Raw genomic sequence first — 20,534 nt, 5'->3', positions numbered from 1 at the left:
TTTCATTTTTTACAGAATGGGTTACCTGTGTTTTTGTGTAGGAATGCAATCACATTTTCATATACAGTACGCAGCAATTCACTTATAATAGAGATCTCATTAATGTTTTAGATAATGCTTAGCTTTTCATATTGCTCATCGAATCATACCATTGACATCTTTATACTCTTCCTGTTTGTGTCTCATTTATGTCTCTCTTTTTTATGAATTTAAGAAGAAACATCGAAGACAAAGTTGACACTTTAGACATTTACAACCCGATTAAGTCTCATGAGTTATAAAGGAGCAACTGCTGAGCAATATAGCATTTCATCTGTGACGGTTTGACAACAATGCAAACACAATACATTTCAAAGGGGTAGTTCACCCAAAAATGAAAATTCTGTCTCATTTTCTCATCCTCATGTTGTTTTAAACCTGTATGAATTTCTTTTTTTTTTCTGATAAACACAAAAGAAGATATTTTGATAAATGAAGGTAAGCTGACCATTGACTTCCATAGTAGGAAAAACAAATATAATGGAATTCAATGGGTACTGTCAACTGTGTGCTTACCATCATTTATAAAAATATCTTCTTTTTTATTTATCACAATACGTCCATAATATTTTTTTTTTCCTACTATGAAAGTCAATGGTAATGGATGTGCTTATCATCATTTATCAAAATATCTTCTTTTGTGTTCATTAAAATAAAATAAAAAACTCATACAGGTTTATAACAATATGAGGGTGAGTAAATATAACACAATTTGCATTTTTTGGGGGGAGAACTATTCCTTTAAATGAGACTAAATGTGACTTTAGTTAAATATTTTCATTTTTTAAAAATCAACTCAATGATACACAAAACAAACACCAGAAATGCACGAATTGAAAACATTTATTGCAGTAGCTTGATATACCTGTAGAGCAGTAACAAGGAGTAACTGTTTAAATATCTATGATCGCAAACATCCCCACAACCAACAAACATACCGCTAAAAGCAACTGACATCACTCTTGCCTTTTCATATTGTTTTTTTTTTTACCATTTTTGTATATTGTGAGAAAACAAAGGTGCTATACAAAATGAATGGCCTTTACGTTACAAATCAACAGTTGAAAACTAAAGGAAAGTAAGTGAAAGTAACTCTTTGTAAAGCTATTTTGTCTCATGCGGTTTTGTTGTTTAAACCGGCGGCCATGCCACTGTAACAAGAAGGGTTTCAAAACGGCCCAAACATTTAAAGAAACAAAACCAAACACAAACCTCAGTCCTTAAATTATGCACATGCTCTTTTTGATCAAGTTCTGCGCTTTTCTTTTTTAAAATTCCCTTCCAAGTTCAGACTTGAAGTTTTTTTTTTTTACCTGGAATGACTGAGTATATTGGCGCCTGACAAACAAGTGTGTCTGATATCCAGTGACTAGGGACTGCTGTATCGCAGTCAGCGTATAACCTCTAGATCGGTACAATACATAGTATACTGTATGTCATGAAGGCACAGACATGAAAACTACACTCACTTCTTTTGCATGTTGAAAATCTTGGGCATACAGGATATTTTATGAAAAGAAAAGAAAAAGTTGGCAAATACTACTCTCAATTAAAGCACAGATTTTACATTAAAAGACATATTTAAATTAGATGTTGAGAATTTACAAATATATTGCTGTTGAATTGTTTTCATTTTTTTTTTTTTTTTTGGAGGAAAAGACATCAAGCTTTGTGTTGCACGTACCTGCAAGTAGAAACTGAGCATTTACATCAATAATACAAAATAGTTTTGAAAAAATAAGTTTGCCAGGTTCATCGACTTAGTAAATGCAAAAAACTGGGCAATTGTGCAATGACATGATTCGTTCGTTATTTCTCCATCAAAGGGGGCGTGGCTGCAGTTTGCGCAATGGAGTGTACGTCCGACTCTCGTGCGTTTTTGCATTTGTCGGATCCAGACGGCAGTCCTCCGTTCCAGCAGACGAATGACTGAAATAACAAAAGCATGTCTCCCGTACGATGAATGGTAAAAGACAACTGTCGTGATCATTGATCGAATCAGTGTGATTATTTCACGATAAGTACATAAAATCGGTTAGTATTAAGTTCTATTTACAAACACTTCAACGATGACAGACTAAACAATTTTCCACTAACAGAGTTATAAGCACAATGCTTTCTCAAGTGTAAATTCCATTTTTCTTGGATGGTGTAGATTAATATAGTCCCAAAAACAATCACGTCACAATATTTGTATATATTGGTCAGCCGTTAATATTGTTTTATTTTTATAACTGTTCATCTCAAACTCTTTTTTGCAGTCTCTGTCCAAGACGAAGTATACAGTGTTTCGTATATTTTTAGCAGTTGCGGCCGACCTCTGCAGAAGGCCCGTCGGCAAGCTGGATTCGCATTGTATACAGTCCTGCATAAGCGATAATGTCTACGATCTACACGAAACTATCACACCGCATTAGCCTCGATCTAAGAAAAGAAGATCAAAACAAGAAGAGGAAAGAAACCGAATGGACTAAAGCTCTCAAAAGTTGACCAGATACCCAAACAAACCCGATAAAAAGCTTTTAAAGCTGCTGTTCTTTCGGATTGTCGGGGCCTGAGGCGGCCTGGTAAGATTTCAGGCTGGCTAATGGGATGTCGGCCATGCCGCTGCCAAAATGTCCCTCCGAGCTCCCGAAGGTCTTCCTGTCCCCGAACTGATCTTGGCTTCCTCGCTCGCCTTTCCAGCTTCGGGTGAGGGTGTGGCCGTTGAGCAATCTCTCTTTAGCCCATTCTTTTTGGTTGCCGAAGGAGGTAACGGGCGACTTGGGCGAAGGGTACGTGCTCAGGCTCGGTGGCATCCAGCAGTTGTCGGAGTGACCCAGCACCAGGCACTCTTGGGTGCACATCTCTGTGGCCTCCACTAAGCCTCTTGGTCCTAGGGGTCCATCTGCAGATACAAAGAGAATGGGATGAGGTCACATTTCGAGGATGGAAACACTTGACAATCACGTAACTTTACTATAATGTGACAAAAAAGGTGTAAAGAGCCGTAATGTTGCAACAATAAAATAATTCATTAAAAGTTGGTGAATTCTGCAACTGTTAGCAATGCAAGCACTGAATTGTATGCAAATGCACAGAGATGCAAAAGACAGCAAAGCGACTCGACGACTTCGAGCCATTTAATCTCTGTCAGTGTGAGAGCTCGAATGGCATTATACTTATTGAGAAAACTATCTATGCTAAATACATTTGACTTTGAATAAAACAGAATACAACACTTCCATTCCACCCACGTCAGGACACAAAGTCCACTGTGGGAATCGGAGTTGTATGTTCAACCTAACAGCGCTGACAAATATAATCTAGAAGATAATGAAGACAATCCTCCAGGAGTTATTTAGTATTTATACCATGCTGCTCTGTGTAGTATTTAATCTAACTTGGACAAAATAAAGATGCAATTGTGATATTATAACTATTCTAGTAAAGAGCACTTCAAGATTCATTAAAATTTCATGTAAGGTCACAGGTTATTCACGGTAAGTCCTTGCAAATCAACGACTCGTGTGGAGAGCAAACAACAAATACAATAAATTTTTCGATAAACATTGGTATTTCCATATGCAGGGTTCATCGTAACAGACAGAGGGTTTGATGCGTGTACTTTTTAAAGGGTTTGCCCTTGGTTTTATATCATATGACTAGACTGTGTCTTGGGCTGTCATCACAGATGACTGTCTGCACTGTTCCCAGTCCAGCTTTATAAAAGCTTCACTCTTCCACCAGCTGTTGAGTGATAAAAATGGGTCTAAAGTTGATTTGACGGGAGCTGGAATTGCTAAATATAAAGTGGAGTGAGATTAACTCGACCACCTCGTCTCTGAACTGATTCAGACAGCGGCGTTTAGCGACAGGTTGAAAATATCCCATCACATCTGTCACCAAAACTATCAAATCACGAGGCTTGCGAACATAAAGCCACATTAAAATGCGATGTTATGACCCGTGCAAGAGAAACGGTAACATAATACGGGAAAATAATAGTGTCCGTTTTTATTTTAACACTGCTCTGTGAATCTCGGACACACTGCATCTATTATTCATCTGTTTGGTGTAATGCAATACTGTTCGTATCACAGGTGTTTCAATTCCAATTTAGCGTCTAATTTTCACCTTAAAGCATAACTAAACCTCTTGTCAGAGCCTGACTCCACCCACTGGCAATATTTGAAAAATGCAAGAAAAGTGGGCAGACCCCAAGGAGATAGAGGGGACGAACTAAGTGTGTGGTGAGATCGTAACAAGGGCATGGTGATCTTGAACCTGCTTATGTCACAAGTCATTTATTGGACCCCCCATCCAATAGGAAAATTCAACTGCAGTAGCCACCGTTCAACCTGAAGAGGGCAGCACTCAGACGTTTTTACACAATATATTGTAGTATTGAAACCCTTTACATCCAAATGTCAAAAAACTTACTAAAATCAATGAACAACACTAATAAAGCCCCATTCTTACAGATCATTAACTAAAAAAGTTGGTTTAGGGTTTAGTTACTCTTTAACGACTAAGATGTCGAATGTTTCCTGCAATGAGCTTAAGCTTTGAAAGACGCACCGTGGAAGGAGACCAGACATCGCTTGTTTTTGCCGGGAACCGTATGAACTGCTGATATGAAAGACAGCCACATGCTGTAGCCGGACAGAGCCGATGAATAAACAAATCTGGCGTTTGATGAGGGAACAAAAGCCAAAGCGCCATGTCTTTGCATAATTGGTCTGAAAAGCCATAAGCAGATTGCCAAATCTACCGCGGGAAATGGAAGAATTCGCTATGGAAAGTGATATTTAGGGCATCACTTTAAAACATATTGTGATTAAAACATATGAGTAACATTAGCTAAGATCAATGTCATCAGAAGAACACAGTAAAATGCAATACAATAAAAACACTTGGCTAATGTAATGCTAGATTCACACTTAAAAATAAAGGTGCAAAAACATTTTTGAATCAATATTTTTGGTTCCCCAAAGAACCTTTTAGTTAAAGATTCTTAACTCTTTCAGTTCCAGCATTTTTTATGATTTTCACAAAAGTTTTAATGCCTTCCAGAAAATGTACTTCTTTAAATATATAAACATACAATATAACAAATGAAACTTGCTCTGCTTTCAAACAACAACGAAAAAGTATTGTCCTATTTTAATTTGATCTTTTTAATCACCTTTCAAATATGGGTAGGTTTCTATAAAAATTCCAAATTTTGAGCAAAAAGCTGAAATTATTGAATTTTTGTGAAAGACTTCTGATAGAGATCAGATTCAGAGCGATGATCAAACATACACGGAGTTTGAACTGTTTCCCAAGGAAATATTCTGGGTTTTATAAGTTGAGTAAGAGCGCAACCTGGTGGATAATAGCAGAAATACGGATTGCCGTAAAAACTCATCATTGCCATCGAAGCGTATTTTTCGTAATTGACGAGTTAATCAGTTCTTCAGTACCTTTTCATGGTCTTTGAAATGTTTATCACAACAATGAACCCTTAGCCCCCATGTACATCGGAGCGTTTTCCTGGCATTTTTGTCCGCTTTTCCATACCCAATTCCGAGTGCTGAGAATTAAAAAATGTTCCACTTTGGGTGAAATGTTGAGCTCATTAATGTTACTTTTGTCATCCAGTCACACTGGAACTGGGGTGGGACAAATACCACACCAACCCGCACATAGTACAATGTTGGCAGGCCATAGATATATATATAAACATAGATATGTCATTAGCATCTGGGTCTACCCAAAATAAAACTTAAAAACTGATTTTTTTGTTCTAAAGAACAAAGCAAGACATTGGGGTTTTGTTTTTGGGTGAACTATTTCTTTAAACGGCACATTTTACAAAACTTTTTTAAGATGTCAAATAAATCGTTGGTGTCCCCAGAGTATGTATGTGAAATTCTAGCTCAAAATAATATATAGATAATTTATTATAGCCACTTTGTAGGTGTGAGCAAAAAATTGGCCATTTTTAAATGCAAATAAGTTGGTCTTTGCACTAATTGCTGTGTCGTGGTTGGATAGTGCAGATTATGGGGCAGTATTATCCCCTTCTGACATCACAGGGGGAGCCAAATTCCAATGACCTATTTTTTGACATGCTTGCAGAGAATGGTTTACCAAAACTAATCTTTTTCACATTTTCTTGGATGGTAGAAGCACTGGGGACCCAATTATAGCACTTAAACATGGAAAAAGTCAGATTTTCATGATATATCCCCTTTAACATAATATACATATGCGCTAATTTCTGAAACAATAATCTGAAACAGTTTTGGTGAGATATTTTACACTTTCTTTTTATATATACCATATATTACAAAATCTACTTTTTAAAATGTTAAAACACATGCGCAATCACTATGGCAACAATTTCTTTTCAATTCAGTAATGGCTTGCGGTTTACTGAGTCATGTCATCCAGACCGATTCAGTGACTCTGTTTGACTGATTCTTTAAAAACAAACAGCTCGTGGGATGTATTTGTCCACGAATCAGAGTGCGACTCCAAACTAATCTATTCCTAACATGGCGGCTCCATTTGTCTCTTGTCATCAGACTAATATCATGGGCCATTTGGTGCTTCAGTGTCCCAAAAGCCCAAATTACATCGGCCTTCATCCCTCATTGAGACTAAAGTTCCATCAGAGCTCCTGAACAAGAGTTTGCAATCGATATTCCCATCACTTCCGTGTTTTTGTGCGCGTGTAATATAAATAACACTGGTATGTCAGATTTACATCCATAATGTGAGAGAGAAATGTGAAATAAAGCATCAGCAACCGGCAAACAATAACACATCTCTACTACCTGCTGATATTTCGAGAATTCTGTCACATTTTTCATGAGATGCTTTTTATGCCCGTGCCATTTATAGAAGCCAGCCCTCTTTTAACATGAATTTTAATATTTATCCCCAGAGGGCGTTCTGTCACTCCGGTGTGTTATCATGGGAAAATAAACTGACTGAATTAAAGAGCAGACGACACGCGCGTCTTTTCCCCTGCACTTAGACGTATGCATTTATTTCACCGTGATCACGATACTGAAAAGCAGTTTGATGTTTTGGTGGGGTTGTCGCTGTAATTTTCAAGCTCCCGCAGGCGTTCGTCGTTTCTAATCTTCCTGATGGAGTCAAAAAGCGTGAGTTGCTCCGTCTCACGGTCTTTTAATAAGAACACATTACCACCATTTCAGAAACCTTGAGGAACAGCACTGTTACCATGTGTTTCACTACATTACACTGTCAGAAATAAACGGTCCAAAGCTGTCCCTGGGTCCTAATTTGTACTTTTTTGGTACAGATACAGCACTGTATGTATGCATTTGGTATCAATATACAGATTTGATGTACTAATATCATCTCTTTGGTACCAACATGTACCTCTGAGGTACTATAAACTCTTGAGTTGCAAATGTGTACTCTTTGGGAGCATCGGATGGTCAACACCTAGGGTGGCCATTCGTGCCAGTTCCGCCGGACACGTCCCAAACAGGATTTCGGGTTCGTTGCTCGACCGCATACGTCATCGAGGTTCTCACATTTCAGTTAAAATACATTAGAAAATTAAGATTTATTTCTTTTAAGACATACAGTCATTGTAGTTTCATTCTTACCTTGAAATGTAATGGTTGATTTTCTGAAATTGAACCCGAAATATTGAACCATGATGACGTATGCGGTCAACCAACGCGACTTCCGGAGAAGGCACCCAAAAACCTGTTCGGCGGAACTGGCACGAATGGCCACCCTATCAACACCAGAGCTCCAGTCTTGCACAACCAGAAAGAGCGACATAAAAGTTTTGGTTTTGTTACATGAAATTAACGGGTATTTATCTTATATAAGACATACAGTGGTGTGAAAAAGTGTTGGCCCTCTTCCAGATTTCTTATGTTTTTGCATATTTGTCATACTTTAATGTTTAAGATCACCAAACAAATGTAAATATTGGTCAAAGATAACATAAGTGAACACAACATGCAACATAACTTAACTGTGGTTTATCACACCTGAGCTCAATTTCTCTAGCCACACATGCCAGATACAACCAACCAGTTTTGACTAGCCTACAACTTGGATGATTGCTGAAGTGTACTACATATGAAGAGTTTCATTGCAAAACGAGATAAATCAGTTTTTAACATTTTTGTCAAAACATTATGGGCCCTATCTTGCACCCAGCGCAATTGACTTTGTCAGTGACGCATGTATCATTTGTATTTTGCACCGGCGCACAGCGGGTTTTTCCCTCCACAGACGCACGTCGGCAAACTAGGGAATGAACTTGCGCTCCCTGGGCGGTTCAGCGCAAAAAAAGAGCCGTGTTCTGGCGCAAACCATCCCTGATGCTATTTTGCAGTTTCAAAAAACAATTGCGCCACTGACCAGAAAAAAAAAAGTTTAAAGTCAGTTGCGCGTTGTTCATTATGCTATTTTAAGGGCGCATGCTTGACCATAATGTATAGCGTGCACAACGCGAGGGCAAATCATAAATTGTTACACTTAAAAATATTAATACACGAGATAAAAGGAAACATAGTGGTGAGCATTGTGGTGATAGTTTTTATTTATTGTGTGGCTGCGTTAAAAAATTATCATGCAAATAACGATTAAAATATTTTCATAAGTTTGTTGTGTGGCTGTATTACGTTTATTTTATGTAAATAATAATTAAAATGCTTTCATAAGAAACCTTAATGTATGTGAACTTGATTTGTAAGTGTACTTTGGGGTTGGACCTTGCTTGCGTTTCTTGGGTCCGATTTCAAAGCCCCAAAACCCTTTCAGCGGTGAGGGTGGACGCAGCGATGTCCTCTGCTGGCGTCAGGTCATGTGTAGGCAGATCCACCTCCCGTTACATGGCGTGCCCGATTTATGCTGGCAAGCTTGGGATTCCCACGTCTCCTGACATCATTGTAGCGCTTGGCGCAACGATGGGGATGCCAGCTGATGAGACTGTGGCTATTTCCTCTCACGCCTGTTTAACCTACGCTGATTTGGGCGGGTTTCTCCTATCCCCATACAAAACAACTTCTCTGTCTTTGACTGCTCTTACAAGAACGTCGGTCTCCTCGGCTATGAACCGCTCCTGGCGTGTGCCTGGTAAATCCGTCATAATAATAGCAACCCGCCATGGAACTTGCGCCCTTGCGTTTAAAGGGAATGTTGGATAGCGTTCTGATTGGTTTATTTGACGTTACGCCCAAACCACACCTATGAATAATGAACCTACTTCAGAGCAACCACTTATTGATTTGCGCCCGGCGCAAAAGTTATTTCTCACGCCGGGAAAATAGCAACAGCGCCCAAGATCCGCCCACAAACTCACTTGCGCGTTGCGCTTCGCACTTGCGTTTCAGATCGTTAAAATAGGGCCCTATATTATAATGTTATCATTTTATTATTTTGTTTTATGGTGCTACTTAGCTGTGTTTTTTAAGTTATGTAGGTTTAAATCAAAACAAACCAACTGCAGTTGAATTGATATTAATTGGAATGCACAACCATAAAACGAGATTTCTGAAAAAAAAATATCTCGTTTTCCACGAAACTCTTCATATCCTAAGTATAAAGAATAAATAAACTTGTCTTTTAAACTCATTGGTTTTCCTTAAACAACTAAAATATGATTTGCATGCGCAATAAATTGTACTAAAACTAAAGCTTTTTAATAAAATTTCGTGCATCAGGCTCGTTCAAATCCTCGGTGATACACACGCAGTGTCAGCAACTCTTTTGTCAGAATCGTTGGAAAAACCCTACAGGTTGAACCAGCTCATTCGGTCTCTTTGAGTCTGACGTGCTATTTTGGCTGTGCGTCCTGCATCATCAACCCGGAACCTATGCCAGAAACTGAAGTTCGATTCAGTTTGATTTGTGAACCGGCTCAAACGAACGATTCGTTCAAGAACCTAACATCACAACTCCTCATGAAACACTCAACAGTATATTTAGATGTGTGATGCTGTCTAGGTAGGCAGCTCACTAGGTTTTAGAGTAAAGCCTCATGTTAACATTTCCACTGCTTCCCATTTACTCATCAACTCCTTTGTGTGGCTGTTGAGCACATGCTAAGCCTGTCCCTATCACTCTTCTTATGGTCTCTGAAGAAGCAAGAACATGACATTATGGGACTGACATGAGAAATCATGAGGGATGAATTAGAGACTGAATCATGGTGACAGGAAAATGAGTACCACGAGAGAGAGAGAGAGATAGAGAGTGAGGGAGAGAGAGAGAGAGACTATAAACTACGTACTATTAACTTACTATATTTCACTTAAAATTTTGCACTATATATATACATGTGTGTGTTTTTTTTTTACTTTTTTTGCACTATTTGACTTTTTTTCTCACGTCACAGATCGGACATGAAGGCAGGAACAAAGGGCATAGATTCTGAGGTGCTTCTTCTTCTCTTCTTCCTCTTGTACTTCTTATTTGGGTTGGTCTCCATGAGCTCTGCTCTTCTCTTTCTTCTAAACTTTCGTTTTTCTCTGTTCTTTATTCCAGCAGGTAATATCTCTCATACATGGGAAACTACAGTAACAGTTAATTGTACATGTACTATTTACGATTTCATATAGTGTAACCATTTCAATTGTAACTTTAAGTCAGTGCTGTTATTAAACCTTTTAATTTACAGATCTGTTGTTTAGTTTTGATTTAGTGTTAATACTTAAACGCTACAAATTGCAATACAATATATTTATATTCTAGCAACGCTCTCCCACATATTTTTCTATTACAACCACACTTACTGTATTTCCGTCGTTGGTATAAGTTGCAGAAGGGTGATAATTGACAAGAAATAAACAATTGTACACCATCTTGCTGTGGACATTTCTCAATTCTTAGTATTTTGACTTGTTTTTAGTAAAAATTACTGAAAAAATGTTCAAAAAATTCTTAAATTAAGATGCATTTTCATGATGGGCAAAACGACCCTAGAAAATAAGTCTGGTTTTAAGACCAAAAATATCAAATTGAAGTGATTTTGTGCATAAAACAAGCAAAAAAAATCTGCCAGTGGGTTCAGCAAATTTTTCATGATTTTTTCTTGAATTTAATATGTAAGAAAACCGTTCAGGATTTTTTTTGCTTACCACTTTGGCAGATTTTTTTTGCTTGTTTTATACACAACATCACTAAAATTTTATATTTTTAATCTAAAAAATACACTGCAAAAAATGATTTTCAAGAACAAAAATTTTAAGTATTTGTCTTGTTTTCAGTAAAAATATCTAAAAATTCTTAAATTAAGATGCTTTTTCTTGAAGAGCAAAACGACCCTAGAAAATAAGTTAGTTTTTAGACCAAAAATATCAAATTGAAGTGATTTTGTGCATAAAACAAGCAAAATAATCTGCCATTGGGTTAAGCAAATTTTTCATGAATTTTTCTTGAATTTAGTTTGAAGAAAAATGTTCAATATTTTTTGCTTACCCCATTGTCAGATGTTTTGCTTGTTTTATGCACAAAATCACTTAAATTTAATATTTTTGTTCTAAAAACTAGACTTATTTTCTTGGGTTGTTTTGAGGTAGGTTGACCATACGTGCCATTCTTCCCGGACACATCCTGGCCAGGATTTCGGGTGCGTCTTCCGAAAGTCGTATTTGTCGACCGCATATGTCATATAGAGGATTTTTATTATTATTACAGAAAAGCAACCGTTACATTTTAAGTTAAGAATGAAACTATGATTGTTTTTAACTAAATGGCGTATGCGGTCAACAAATGCGACCTCCGGAAGACCCACCGAAATCCTGCCTAGGATGCATCCGGGAAGAATGGCACGTATGTTCACCCTATTTGAGGACACAGCATAAATTCTGAAAATATTGCATTTTTTACACAAGAAACATGAACACATTATATTGAGCCCCGTAAACACTAGGAAAACGTCAGGAAAACGTCCACATTAATGTTAAAGAGAGAGAGACAGTGTGTCTGTTTGAACCTGCAGCACATTTTCTCCTGCAACAACGCATTATGTGTGTCCAAGCTTACAAACTGGAGTAACTTTATGGTAAATTTGAAAGGATATCTCGATTTTTGACAGGCAAAAAGGCAAAAAAGGGAATAACGAAAACAATTTCACCCTCAAACTCTACAGAAGAAATTCATTTCCTTTATCTGAGAGCACTTCTCTTTTAAGTGCTTTCAGTTTAAAAACAGCACTGTACGCCTGTAGCACAAAAACTGCTTTGTTCAGTAATGGCAATACTTATAAATACATAAATATTATTCAATAAACAATAATACTATTTAATAATTTTAATATATAGTAAAAAAAAACTATTTTCAATAACTATAAATACTAAAACATTGTAAAGAGTAATGGATGGTTGGTGGTATGTAGGCTATATGACCTGGGTGCCATCTTAAACATCTGGACTTCAGATATAGCTCGAGTTGTTGGAAAGTCTGTAATATCATCCGCCAAGTGAAAATCATAAGTGTGATCACACCTTTTCTCAGCAACCGGCACAATTTGAGGCAAAAAATAGCATTGGGGTTTGTGCGAATCCCTAACTCTAATATTAATAGTAACAAATGGCCGAATTAAAAATACCAGAAGTGATGGTTCGGCTTGGGAAATGTTAGGTCATAATGGTAATATCAGTTCTCCAGCAGCCCTTCGATCAATGCATTTCAAACCTATTTTCCAGCTTCCTAATGATATCATTTCAATGGCAGAGTGAGATTGATCGTGCCGAATGACCCTCCGCTCCAGCCATGTTAACTAAATTACTCTTGCGCTGTTCTCTTCCCATTTCGTCCCTTCATTTGTGATTTTCCATTCCGTTGACAGGGTTGCAACTTCCATTAACATGCAAATTGGCGCCTCGCAGGACCCCGTCTTAAACAGACGTTCCTATTGGCACCAATATCTATTGTACATCAACCTCTGATGGGAACCTGCTGTCTTGTGCTGAGACCGGACAAAAACTAACTCACGACAGTCCACCTGAGATAAGACCAGTGGGGATTCATTCGGAATAATGATTCACTTGTCTTGACTAATTGGTTAAAGATATTAAACTTAAATACGATTCAGTTTCTTAACCAATGAATCACAATGGATGCTATGCTAAGAAAAAATATAACGATTTAAACAAAATGGCCTGTGAAAGGACTTCTCTGTTGATATACTGTGACCATACACATATAACGATATACTGTGAGTTGTACCGTATGAATGAGAATACTGCAGAAAACACATACAAAGTATCAAAACTCAATGTAAAAAAAAAATTTAAAGGGACACTCCACAAAAATATGCTAATTTTCCAGCTCCCCTAGAGTGTGAAACATTTTATTTTTACTGTTCTGAAATACATTCAGCTGATCTCCGGGTCTGCCGGTACCACTTTTAGCATAGCTTAGCACAATCCATTGAATCTGATTAGACCATTAGCATCGCGCTAAAAAATAACTAAAGAGTTTTGATATTTTTCATTTTTAAAACTTGAACTCCTCTGTAGTTACATCGTATACTAAGAGTGACAGAAAATTAAGTTGCAATTTTCTAGGCAGATATGGCTAGGAACTATACTCTCATTCTGGCGTAATAATCAAGGACTTTGCTGCCGTAACAAAGCTGTTGCCGTAACACACCTGCCGTAACACACCTCGTTTTCAGACAAGGGGTGCGTTTCCTGAAAGCAACTATGGTCGAAAGTCCTATCGTTACCAATAGAGTTCAATGGTAACAACAAACTATTAAAACAAAGTGACACTGGACGTGAAAATAATAACGTTTGGTTGGACCTAGCAAGAAACATTTGCGTTGTGGCTGCCGTATTGCACCGAGTGTAGGATTCTGTTAGCTTTGCAATGTTGCATGCGAATGGTATAGACGCGTTTTAGCTGACGTCACTCACTTGTCTCCTGCCATTTTAAGTACCTGAAGTGGTCGCAATAGAACTAGAATCTATGCCTTCAATATGTTGTGAGCATCAAAATCGCTATTTTTACAACACTAAGAAGGCTCGACACAACATGATACTTTGCTCAAAGTATCACCTGTGTCTCTACATGTGAACTTGAGCCATGAGAACATTGTTTGTGAACACAGACTTTAGTAAAAAGAAGGTTTTATACAACTGACTTTGGTTGATTTGGCTTCTGCTCGCCGCCATCTTCCCAGTCAAGATGTATCGGTCTGCGAATGCGACGTAAGAAGGGAGGAGAGTAAAGATGAATAGCTCCAAAAGCATAGTTCCATAACAATGCACGGATAATTCGTTGTTTTGTCGCAAGTGAAAAACAATATTGACCTTCTAGTTGAAAAAGGAGCCTCATATCAGATTAATTCATTCGGAAATCGATTATTTACGTCTGGCAGAGATGACGAGCGGACACCATAACAGCCAAAGTCAGTTGCACAAAACCTTTCTTATTACTGTAGTAAACTCTGTGTACACAAACAATGTTCTCAATGCTCTCGTTCATGTGTTGAGATCCAGATGATACTTCAAGCAAAGTTTCATGTTGTGTCGCTCTTTCTTATGTTGTAAAATAGTGGTAGTTCGGTAGCAGCGAACAGCGGCTGGATAAACGCATCAGAGATCGAGTAAGCATCACACCCTAACCAAGATATATTTTTTTAAAGTAGCGTTTATTTTCATGACAGTCGAGGTGAGACATGTTGTCTTTCGTAGCCCTTTACTGTATCCGTAAGAATCATAGACAGTAAATATAAGAAATCCGTAAATCGTAGCAAGCTAGCCAATGCTTGTCAGTAGCCTACTCGTTAGGTCTTCAACATGGCGGCATGACGTAAAAGGTCACATGACTGAATTCCACCTATAGATATATTAATAATCTATATTTAAATGTATTCAATATATGTTAGGATTTACCAATCGTCGAAAGCGGAATTTCTTGGGACAACAAATCCAACGTGATCTCATGGGAAAACATTACTATTTTACAAACTGGCGATTTCACACAAAATATAATCGTACAAAAATATAAAATTAATAGAAAAATGCAAACATGAAGGTCCACCCCACCCCAAACATAACTGTAACTGGGATAAAAGCAGATCGTTCAAATACGTACACATCAATATGAATTAGATACCAATTTAATAAAATGATAAAACTGTTTGAATTCTCGTGAGATTGCGAGTGAAGTCATGTTTAGGGGTGCACCGATATATCGGCAGAGTATGCTTGCTATGCTTCTTAATTAAATATTGTGAAATGCAGCTACCTCCAAAAGCAAGGGGTCGCTCTCGTGCTGAAACTCAATATGCGCTGTAGACGAAAAACAATACACACGCAGCTATGAGCTCCAGAAAATGTCTTAAGGATATATTTATATTGCTGTTCTTCAAATCTTTAGGTATTTTCATGATAATAAAGAATATGTATAATGATTATGTTTGACGAGTGTTTCTTTTTCAAATGCATGTTATAAATGATTCAAACTAACAGTGATTTCAGATCGATAAGGAGTTAGCAGTGATGGGAATAACGGCGTTATAAGTAATTGGCGTTAGTAACTGCGTTATTTTTTTCAGTAACGAGTAATCAAATAAATTACTGTTTCCCCCGTTATAACGCCGTTATCGTTACTGACATTAAAACGCCGTTTCACATGGTACGCGGCAACCGCGAGTGTTTAGTTCTTTTTCAATAGGAGACGTGCGGAAAGCGGCAAAACGGGGGCGGTTACAGAGGTGAAGCGGAGTTGGTCCACACGCCTTGCTCGTGCACCCAAAATTCTGTTCCTTCTCCAGACATAGTAATTTATGACAGGCGCCGTTGAAGATAAACATATTTGCACTTAATGCTGCACAAAACGCTTCCAATACAAGAGAAAAGCTGAAGCCACGCAGCGATTTTGCCGCTTACCGCGTACCGTGTGAAACGGCCATTACGCTGTACATGACGCGGCGCACCGCTGCTCGTCGGAGCTCGCCGCCGGCTCTCATTGAAAATTAATAACTTCCAGACACTTTGACGCTCTCTCCGGTGGCGGTCTGAATGCACAGTTAGTGTATATCGGCATTTATCGGTGCACCCCTAGTCATGTTTTGTCATCCACGTCAACTTTTGTGTTTGAGGCAATTTCAAGTTTAAAGCCCATTGAGGCTTTGGGAAATGTGTCACGTTATGAAAATTAAAGATGTTTTCAGTAATTAAGATTAAGACACAATTGTACCGTAAGTGATAAGGTCCAAAACCCAAATCTTTTTACACCTAATGAATATGAATATGACAGCAACAAGGCATATCCACCCACTACTACAGAGGAGATTTATGATAAAAGAGATCTGATTTACTGTACTGTGACCTAAACTTGTCCCTTTAAATGGCTTTCAAAAGTCTCAGCCCCACGCTTAAAGATTCCTGGTTTCCTTCCATGTTTTTACGGTGCCATTACTTTGACGTCAAGGTTATGGCATTCAAGGTGAATCCAATCAAAAATAAAAGGACATTGAACGCTCCAGCCTGCTTTGATTAAAAGGGGAACGCTGAAGCGGGGCTGTATCATTAGAGAACATATTTGTTCTTCTGACCGCCCTTTTCTTTCCTCTAAACATCATGTTTACCAATAAGTGAAGTGACTGTCATGAATAACGACCATTGTTAGATGTGGCATCCTGCTGTAAGTCGACTCTGTCGCCCTTAAAAGAGGCAAACAAAACGTGAAGCTTTTGTAGTTTAGCCTCTCAGCTCATGTTACTTTTCCTATGTAAGACTAATAAATGTGAATATGGTGCCTGGTCATATGATCATATCTGTAGAAATTTGCTGTGCTTCGATTCAGGAGCCATGGGAATATCATCCCACCTGTTTGTCACAGAGTTTGACATCTCACTATTTATAAAGATGTTCATTCACTTGCACATGTCACGTTGTGAATAGAGGAGCCAGATAACAGCGGTTAACATTGTGGTTTCTTTTCATTGGAGTTGTTGTTGGTTAATTGAAAATCAGTTAACAGTAATTACATCACTCTTTAACCAAAAAGCGATTACACAGAGGTACCAGAGTCGTAAAATAGCGTCTGTATTACAATTTGGTGCATAAAATATCTATCACTAAAGCAAGTACTATTCTGTTTTTGCTATGTGGGTGATACAATGAGTGAAAAAAATCTTATAAAATCTATAAAATAGTAATAAATACTGTAGGTACCAGAACATACCAACCTAAAAAAGACCCTAGCAACTACACAGTGCTACATATTAAAAACAACAGTACATTGTTTACAACTGTTGTTTACTGATGTATTTGTTGTCTTTCTCTTTATCCTTGATTGGCTCCGTCACAGTCGTCAGCCTCCATCACCAAGACACCCTGTCGTCTAGGTGCTCGGTTGCCGTGACGCCCTGCCCTAGTTTGGGTAGCTTTGGTGTGCTGCACGGCCTCTCGGCTTGACCTGGAGTCGTTCTGACGACTGCACCTGTCACACCAGCATCACCATGGCACCCGTCAACACGGCACATGTCACCGTGTGCGATAATCAAAGGCCGGACTACAGGATGCTGGAGAGAAATCAAAGTGTGTTTGTGTCTGGCTATACATGTGTGTGTGTGTGTGTGTGTTTGTGTACAGCCAGCTTTATGGCAGTAGATTGTAATACAGATCCAATAAAATGTCAGAAACGCCTTGAGCTACATACGCGTGGGACATTGGTGTGACTGCTTTATTCAAATACAAATGAAACATGTAAACCACACAAAAACAAATTAAACTTGCATATTCCAAATCAAGGTCAATGTGATGTAACTAAAACACAGGAAGGCATTTTGTCGTCAAGATGTGACTAGATGACACTATATTTTATCATATGCAGTGTAGAAACCATTTTCCTACAACTTACAAAATCATATTCGCGGCTTCTAGGGTTGAAGTCCTTGTATGGGCACTTCTTACCGAAATGTACTAATCAGAGCCCATCAATGTCGGAACCGCAGGTGGTAAATAAAACAGCATCAAAAGTGTTTTGTTGGCAATCTGCATGTAAGAGCATAATGTACACAACATGAAAGTAGTCAATCAAAAAGTGATAATGCAATGATGTTTTGTGTACGTTGTGTGCTCGTGAAAAGGCCACCCACAGTACACCTCCTGCAGCTCGGCTAAAACTAAAGATATGACTAAAGATATGAACTAAAGATATGACAGATGCAATACTACTCTATAATGAAGGTACTTAAGATTAACATGAAATTAGCAGAAACTGTGTGTTATGTAAGGGATAATGAATAGGCAGCCGGTTGTTATCGCAGAAATATTTTATATTAATATTTATCAATTTTATCGAATGCAGACCCTCCGTGGGGAAAACCGATTTATTTTTATTTTTTTAAGATAAGACTTTCAAATGTCACAAACACACTATTTGGTTTAACTCTTTCCCCGCCATTGACGAGTTAACTCGTCAATTGACCTATGGCAAAGCCACGCCCCCTCCACTCACTCGGACAAACAAACAACATTCGGTGATAGGCGCTATGGCAGCTGTCACAGTAGGAGACATTTCACAGGAGGCAATTGGTGATTTTTGGAGACAGAAAGATCATCTTGAAGTTACCAAAAGGGACTTAACTATGCATTGGAGGGTTTCGGGATACCTAGTGTCAGAGTTACATGTACCCCATGCACACTGTTAAAATGACAAAAAAAAAAAAAAGATAAAAACGAATGAAACTGACTAACTGCAATGCATGTCAATGGACGTGTAAGGAAAAAATGTCAGAGTGTATTGGATTGTCATTGGCTCATCACGTTTGATGGCGTGGCTTAGCCATAGGTCTATTAAGAGAAAACGCTTCCCTGCCAATGACAAGTTTTTCAGGCAATCCGTATTCCCACTGTTATCCACCAGGTGGCGCTCTTACCCAACGTATAAAACCTGACAGCAACCCCTCACTCTAAAAACAAACGGTGCTATATAGCACCAAAAGTGGTTATTTGCTCGTAATCATAGAAGAACCATTTTTAGTGCCATATAGCACTGGTGAAGCACCTGTGTAGAACCATATAGGGGCCATATAGCACCACATGGTTCTACACGGGGGCTTCACTGGTGCTTCACCGGTAATATATGGCACTAAAAATGGTTCTTCTATGATTACGAGCAAAGAACCACTTTTGGTGCTATATAGCACAGGTGAAGCACCTGTGTAGAACCATATAGGGGCCATATAGCACCACATATGGTTCTACATAGCACTATATGGTTCGACACAGGGGCTTCACTGGTGCTTCACCGGTGCTGTATGGCACTAAAAATGGTTCTTCTATGATTACGAGCAAAGAACCACTTTTGGTGCTATACACTCTAAAAACAAACGGTGCTATATAGCACCAAAAGTGGTTATATAGCACAGGTTAAGCACCTGTGTAGAACCAAATAGGGGCCATATAGCACCACATATGGTTCTACATAGCACTATATGGTTCTAAACGGGGGCTTCACTGGTGCTTCACCGGTGCTATATGGCACTAAAAATGGTTCTTCTATGATTACGAGCAAAGAACCACTTTTGGTGCTATATAGCACAGGTGAAGCACCTGTGTAGAACCATATAGGGGCCATATAGCACCACATATGGTTCTACATAGCACTATATGGTTCGACACGGGGGCTTCACTGGTGCTTCACCGGTGCTATATGGCATTAAAAATGGTTCTTCTATGATTACGAGCAAAGAACCACTTTTGGTGCTATATAGCACCTTTTGTTTTTAGAGTGAGGGCAAACACTAAAAACTCTGTGTATGTTTTGATCATTGCTTTGAATCTGATTTCTATCAAAAACCCTTTACAAAGAAGCCTTTTGCTCAAAATTTTTTATTTTTGAGGAAACCTACCTATATTTGAGAGGTGATAAAAGAGAACAAATGAAGGTAAAATGAAAAGTTTTTTTTTGTTGTTGTTAGAAAGCAGAAGGTCTGTTCTTTAATTTGATATATTGTATGCTTATGTATTTAAATAAATTTTTTTTGAAGGCATTAAACTTTTGTGAAAATCATGAAAAATGCTGGCGCTGGCTGGCAACTAAAAAAAAAAAAAAAAACGCTGGCAGGGAAAGAGTTAATCATTTGTAAATATAATGGCAGATATGTTATTAAAATAAATATTTATATTTAATTTTGTGTAATATTTAACTGTACCTGTCAAAATGATTTGCAGCATCTGGGTTACCGTGTGGTATTAGTTGAATAACATACCTTGGTATGCTGCACCTGGCCAATCAGAATCAAGCATTTTAGAGTGTTGTGTAATAAGTGACTTTTAACAATGGGTTTAAAACAACCCAGAACCTACACTGTCTTTTGATATTTCATATTTGGATCTAAATAACATTCAACTGACCAACATAATAAGAGAGGCACAAATTAAGCTAAAACAAATATAATAAGACAGCATGACAACCTTCAAAGGTGGTTTTTGCTATTCAGCATTTATTTTATTAACAACATTAAAAATTTTTTTTTACATATAATGGATTTCTTTATGCAT

General features: G+C 38.0%; 1 protein-coding gene across 1 annotated transcript in view; it reads right to left on the bottom strand.

Moving 5' to 3' along the window:
• Positions 1-872: 872 nt before the first annotated feature.
• Positions 873-20,534, bottom strand: part of LOC135783174 (protocadherin-9) — a 351,944-nt gene continuing 332,282 nt past the window's right edge. The window contains exon 5 of the mRNA XM_065293787.2: positions 873-2,926. Coding sequence (XP_065149859.1) covers positions 2,562-2,926 — 365 coding nt within the window. The 3' untranslated portion in view covers positions 873-2,561. The remainder of the gene's footprint in view (positions 2,927-20,534) is intronic.

This window comes from Paramisgurnus dabryanus, chromosome 7, assembly GCF_030506205.2.
Source record: "Paramisgurnus dabryanus chromosome 7, PD_genome_1.1, whole genome shotgun sequence".
In the NCBI taxonomy this organism is placed as follows: domain Eukaryota; kingdom Metazoa; phylum Chordata; class Actinopteri; order Cypriniformes; family Cobitidae; genus Paramisgurnus; species Paramisgurnus dabryanus.
This window is presented reverse-complemented; position numbering and strand designations above follow the sequence as displayed.